The 6,969-nt window shown below is 38.6% G+C and overlaps 1 protein-coding gene across 2 annotated transcripts in view; it reads right to left on the bottom strand.

The window, feature by feature from the left end:
• Positions 1-1,167: 1,167 nt before the first annotated feature.
• LOC104422716 (AAA-ATPase At3g50940) overlaps positions 1,168-6,969 on the bottom strand; it is a 32,230-nt gene continuing 26,428 nt past the window's right edge. For both annotated transcript variants that reach the window (XM_039303377.1, XM_039303378.1), the window contains exon 5: positions 1,168-1,464. In XM_039303377.1, the coding sequence (XP_039159311.1) occupies positions 1,242-1,464 (223 nt within the window). In that variant the 3' untranslated portion in view covers positions 1,168-1,241. The remainder of the gene's footprint in view (positions 1,465-6,969) is intronic.

Raw genomic sequence — 6,969 nt, 5'->3', positions numbered from 1 at the left:
GGATGAACTATTGAATAAAGCATGTGAATGGAGGACGCGTGCAAAGGGCGGACAAATCATTATGCTCGTAATTAGTTTTCTAAGAGAAAAGCCAATGACAGTCCTAAGCGACAATGATGTACCTTGATTGCCAGTACTGCCAAGAATGACTTAGAAAAGCTGTGGAAAACAGCATATCTGAGCTTCGGAAGCTGTGCTAAAAAGATTGATGACATGATGCCAAGCATCATCGCACATGTTGAGTTCTCTCCATGGCCCCCACTTTCATCGTCAGTTGACTTGTCACTTTCATCACTTTCATCGTGATTCAGCTTCTTGTGACTCCCATCAGACTGGTTTAATGCCCTTCCTGTGAACAATTTCCATCGTCCAAATTCGTTCTATTTATCCCTATATACCGACAGGCAACACAGTAGCGGTGGATCCAATCCGAAGAACCGGGCAGTAGGTTCTGTGTAGGAAGTTCCTCAGAAAGTTTCCTATGAAAGAATTGAAATTAGAAGCGATGACACAACGGATGCGGAAAATGGCGTGTTGCATCAGTATTTTCTGCCATTGAAGTATCATCCGACAAGATGCAGGGATTTGATGATCATGCTGGCTGTGAGGCCAACGACAAGAAGACATTAACTCCTGAAACTGCTGCAAACATCATGGAGGAGAACGCTACTGCAGACATATTCTTGCATGGAAGACTCATCCACTTCAATGGCGAAACCACATCATGGGAAGCATTCTATTCTAGCAAAAGCAAACCCTGGAACGAGAAGAAGACATATTCTTCTTGACAGTGACAGATTAATGCATGTGAGTTCTGTGCTGTCTCCCTCAGATGCTGCTAGGATCCAAAGGGAACGGGAATGATTGTTGCTATACCAGAGGAAGAAAATGAAAGAGGTCCCCTGCTATGCTATTTATGAAAAATCATCATTCGGTGGTTGATACTGAATAACTTAGTTACTGTCTCTGGGAAAGGTCGATGCATCTTGGAGTTCAAGCTCTAGCACGTCAAAAATCAATAATTCTAATAAATATTGCCTTATGTGTAAGATCTATTAAATCTTCAAAGCACGTTGCAACCTTTCAACCAGGTGGAATTGGCCAAACTTAGATAACAATCAAAAGAAATTATTAAGCAAATCAAATTAAAATATATACAAAGCTGGCGCATATCGTCTTTCTTAGTATATAAGTTTGAATAAAATCGACAGGAAAATACCAACACATTCGTTACTTACTATTTATTTTTCAATTAGTTCGCAACTTCCGTTCTCCTTTCCACTCCCTCCATTTTCTTGAACAAATTGACACTGACAAATTTTCACCTCAACGACTTCTTCATTTTCTTTTCTCTTGTGATTAACGAGGAAGGAAACCATGTCTCGAAGGGCAACCTCCGGTTCATCGCTCTTCATCAATTGCTCCGCTACTTCGGCCGGAGTGACTCTAGCCATAGCAATCAAACTCTGTTAGGGAAATCCCTTATGATGTTTTGAAGATGACAAAATAAATCAAAGGCTACTAACATGTTTAATGGTTGAGTAATAGACCATACGAGATAATAGAACATGTAAAGGATATTATCAAAGTCGAAGACTGAGGACTCGAGACTCAAAGTCGAAGATGTCAACTCGAGACTCAAAGTCGAAGACTTGGGGCTCAAGACTCAAAGTCCAAGACTGCAAAGCTTTAGTGTCAAAGTACATTCTACATCGAAGTCTGCTCTCTCGACTAATTCCCATCGAACGTGAAAGCGAACCGTAAGACGGACTCTATGCTGAAGCCGAACAGAAGATAGACTACATCTTTGAAGCCGAACCGGCACTCGGATTGTAAAGTCTGACTCAGTTGAAAAGTCTAAAGACCTGGGTTGTAAAGTCTCAAGACTCATATCGTAAAGTCTCAAGACTCGACTTTACATCCAGATTCGATGAATCGTAACTCAAGCCCAATCATACAACGGCTAGTGATCGGTTTGGATTCCACATCAAGATTGATTTGATTGAAGACAAGAACTTTCTATACGAAGAAGCTTTACTTATGGAAACCAAGATTTCGTTTGTATGGGCGATCGGAATCAATTTGGGATTCTACCTTTGTCACTCAACGGCTACCAAATCTTCTAAGATACGAGCTGTCCAATGGGTATATTGGAAGACGATTCTCAGGGATGCTGTCCAACGGTAGTTTGGAAGTGGAGGAGTATTTAAGGAGATCATGGACCGATGAGCAAGTAAGAGACAGAGCGTAGAATTTATAATTCCAAAGTCTAAGCGACTTTAGATCATATACTTGTCTCTTGAGAGCTTAAACGTTTGTAATCGTGAGAGAAATACCAAGAGAGTGACTTAGTGAGATAGTGTGATCTACTAAGTGTTTGCACTCGGAGTTGTAATCTCTTGTTGATTGCATAGTGGAATCCAGCCAAGAAGGCTGTTATCGTGGGAGAGTGGACGTAGGCTTGGATTAAGCCGAACCACTATAATTTCTGTGTTCTTATTCTCTTCCCTAACTCCTTTATTTTGTTCATACTAGCACTCTCAATTGGTATCAGAGCCAAGTGCTCGGTTTATAAAAGTGTTTTTACTTTTGAGCTAAAGATCTTTTATGACTAGTATGTTGGCACCAGGTCTTATGGAAGGGCAAAGCAACACAAGGCCACCATATTTCGATGGAAGAAAATACAAGCAGAATGGCCAGAAAAGAACAAAAAGAAGAAGATGATGAGCAAGAAAATTTATGCTTGATGGAACATTCGAATCTAAGTCTAACTCAGACAGAGACTCGAATCGAGTCTGATTCAGAACCAGACTCAGAATTCGATGAGGAAATCCAGAGGGAGAAATCAAATCCAAAAGAAAAGGAAAAGAATCGTGATCACCTCAAAAAGGCAACAAATTGAGGGGGAGCTTTGATCAATTATGGAAAAATCTTTTTGATTGATTATGATCTTATTATGGATGGAAGGAAAGGTAAATGTGTCAGAATTTATTCTACAAAATCCGGTTAGTGCATCTCTTATTACCTTTTGTCATTAACAAATCTCATATTGATATTATCATTTTATTATGACAAAAATGGTACGTGAATTTTATGATGCATCCGTGATTTTTATTGGATATTTACTGATATAATCAAAGTGAGCTATATTGCATATCTTTAATATTCGATTTACTTTATAAAAGCTGATTTGTGGAAATTGTGATTCATGCAAGATATTTGTTATCATTCTCTACGTGAATCCATTATCGCTTTTTGATTATGACAAAAAGGGGGAGAAGATATGAATATGCATATGTGCTAATTGGTTGATATTATTTATTGCATAATATTGAGCTGCGATTATTTTTCTATATATTGTCATGCTCAATCTATTTGCTATCTTATGATATCCTTTGATTTAAATTTTTAAAAGCATGTTTATAAATCTGCATATTCAGAGATTGTTTTGTCATCATCAAAAAGGGGAGATTGTTAGGGAAATCCCTTATGATGTTTTGAAGATGACAAAATAAATCAAAGGCTACTAACATGTTTAATGGTTGAGTAATAGACCATGCAGATAATAGAACATGTAAAGGATATTATCAAAGTCTCGAAGACGCCCGGACTCGAGACTCAAAGTCCGAAAGCGTCAACTCGAGACTCAAAGTCTGAAGATTGCCGGACTCAAGACTCAAAGTCTGGAAGACTGCAAGACTTTAGTGTCAAAGTCTGTTCTACATCGAAGTCTGCTCTCTCGACTAATTCCCGCATCGAACGTGAAAGCTGAACCGAAGAGGACTACTCTATGCCGAACCGAAGAAGATAGACTCTATCTTTGAAGCCGAACCGGGTGTACGGACTCAGATTGTAAAGTCTACGAGACTCAGATTGTAAAGTCTAAAGACCCAGGTTGTAAAGTCTCAAGACTCATATCGTAAAGTCTCAAGACTCGGACTTTACATCCAGATTCGATGAATCGTAACTCAAGCCCAATCATACAACGGCTAGTGATCTGGTTTGGATTCCACATCAAGATTGATTTGATTGAAGACAAGAACTTTCTATACGAAGAAGCTTTACTTATGGAAACCAAGATTTCGTTTGTATGGGCGATCGGAATCAATTTGGGATTCTACCTTTGTCACTCAACGGCTACCAAATCTTCTAAGATACAGAGCTGTCCAATGGGTATATTGGAAGACGATTCTCCGGGATGCTGTCCAACGGTAGTTTGGAAGTGGAGGAGTATTTAAGGAGATCATGGACCGATGAGCAAGTAAGAGACAGAGCGTAGAATTTATAATTCCAAAGTCTAAGCGACTTTAGATCATATACTTGTCTCTTGAGAGCTTAAACGTTTGTAATCGTGAGAGAAATACCAAGAGAGTGACTTAGTGAGATAGTGTGATCTACTAAGTGTTTGCACTCGGAGTTGTAATCTCTTGTTGATTGCATAGTGGAATCCAGCCAAGAAGGCTGTTATCGTGGGAGAGTGGACGTAGGCTTGGATTAAGCCGAACCACTATAATTTCTGTGTTCTTATTCTCTTCCCTAACTCCTTTATTTTGTTCATACTAGCACTCTCAATTGGTATCGAGCCAAGTGCTCGGTTTATAAAAGTGTTTTTACTTTTGAGCTAAAGATCTTTTATGACTAGTATGTTGGCACCAGGTCTTATGGAAGGGCAAAGCAACACAAGGCCACCATATTTCGATGGAAGAAAATACAAGCAGAATGGCCAGAAAAGAACAAAAAGAAGAAGATGATGAGCAAGAAAATTTATGCTTGATGGAACATTCAGAATCTAAGTCTAACTCAGACAGAGACTCGAGAATCGAGTCGATTCAGAACCAGACTCAGAATTCGATGAGGAAATCCAGAGGGAGAAATCAAATCCAAAAGAAAAGGAAAAGAATCGTGATCACCTCAAAAGGCAACAAATTGAGGGGGAGCTTTGATCAATTATGGAAAAATCTTTTTGATTGATTATGATCTTATTATGGATGGAAGGAAAGGTAAATGTGTCAGAATTTATTCTACAAAATCCGGTTAGTGCATCTCTTATTACCTTTTGTCATTAACAAATCTCATATTGATATTATCATTTTATTATGACAAAAATGGTACGTGAATTTTATGATGCATCCGTGATTTTTATTGGATATTTACTGATATAATCAAAGTGAGCTATATTGCATATCTTTAATATTCGATTTACTTTATAAAAGCTGATTTGTGGAAATTGTGATTCATGCAAGATATTTGTTATCATTCTCTACGTGAATCCATTATCGCTTTTTGATTATGACAAAAAGGGGGAGAAGATATGAATATGCATATGTGCTAATTGGTTGATATTATTTATTGCATAATATTGAGCTGCGATTATTTTTCTATATATTGTCATGCTCAATCTATTTGCTATCTTATGATATCCTTTGATTTAAATTTTTAAAAGCATGTTTATAAATCTGCATATTCAGAGATTGTTTTGTCATCATCAAAAAGGGGGAGATTGTTAGGGAAATCCCTTATGATGTTTTGAAGATGACAAAATAAATCAAAGGCTACTAACATGTTTAATGGTTGAGTAATAGACCATGCAGATAATAGAACATGTAAAGGATATTATCAAAGTCGAAGACCGAAGACTCGAGACTCAAAGTCCGAAGACTGTCAACTCGAGACTCAAAGTCGAAGATTGCCGGACTCAAGACTCAAAGTCTGAAGACGCAAGACTTTAGTGTCAAAGTCTGTTCTACATCAGAAGTCTGCTCTCTCTGACTAATTCCAGACTGAACGTGAAAGCTGAACCAGAAGACAGACTCTATGCTGAAGCTGAACCAGAAGATAGACTCTATGCTGAAGCTGAACTGGGTACAGACTCAGATTGTAAAGTCTACGAGACTCAGATTGTAAAGTCTAAAGACCCAGGTTGTAAAGTCTCAAGACTCATATCGTAAAGTCTCAAGACTCGAGACTTTACATCCAGATTCGATGAATCGTAACTCAAGCCCAATCATACAACGGCTAGTGATCCGGTTTGGATTCCACATCAAGATTGATTTGATTGAAGACAAGAACTTTCTATACGAAGAAGCTTTACTTATGGAAACCAAGATTTCGTTTGTATGGGCGATCGGAATCAATTTGGGATTCTACCTTTGTCACTCAACGGCTACCAAATCTTCTAAGATACGAGCTGTCCAATGGGTATATTGGAAGACGATTCTCCGGGATGCTGTCCAACGGTAGTTTGGAAGTGGAGGAGTATTTAAGGAGATCATGGACCGATGAGCAAGTAAGAGACGGAGCGTAGAATTTATAATTCCAAAGTCTAAGCGACTTTAGATCATATACTTGTCTCTTGAGAGCTTAAACGTTTGTAATCGTGAGAGAAATACCAAGAGAGTGACTTAGTGAGATAGTGTGATCTACTAAGTGTTTGCACTCGGAGTTGTAATCTCTTGTTGATTGCATAGTGGAATCCAGCCAAGAAGGCTGTTATCGTGGGAGAGTGGACGTAGGCTTGGATTAAGCCGAACCACTATAATTTCTGTGTTCTTATTCTCTTCCCTAACTCCTTTATTTTGTTCATACTAGCACTCTCAATTGGTATCGAGCCAAGTGCTCGGTTTATAAAAGTGTTTTTACTTTTGAGCTAAAGATCTTTTATGACTAGTATGTTGGCACCAGGTCTTATGGAAGGGCAAAGCAACACAAGGCCACCATATTTCGATGGAAGAAAATACAAGCAGAATGGCCAGAAAAGAACAAAAAGAAGAAGATGATGAGCAAGAAAATTTATGCTTGATGGAACATTCAGAATCTAAGTCTAACTCGGACAGAGACTCGGTAATCGAGTCCGATTGAACGGACTCGGAATTCGATGAGGAAATCCAGAGGGAGAAATCAAATCCAAAAGAAAAGGAAAAGAATCGTGATCACCTCAAAAGGCAACAAATTGAGGGGGAGCTTTGATCA

The sequence above is a fragment of the Eucalyptus grandis genome, chromosome 10 (genome assembly GCF_016545825.1).
Source record: "Eucalyptus grandis isolate ANBG69807.140 chromosome 10, ASM1654582v1, whole genome shotgun sequence".
Lineage (NCBI taxonomy): Eukaryota > Viridiplantae > Streptophyta > Magnoliopsida > Myrtales > Myrtaceae > Eucalyptus > Eucalyptus grandis.
This window is presented reverse-complemented; position numbering and strand designations above follow the sequence as displayed.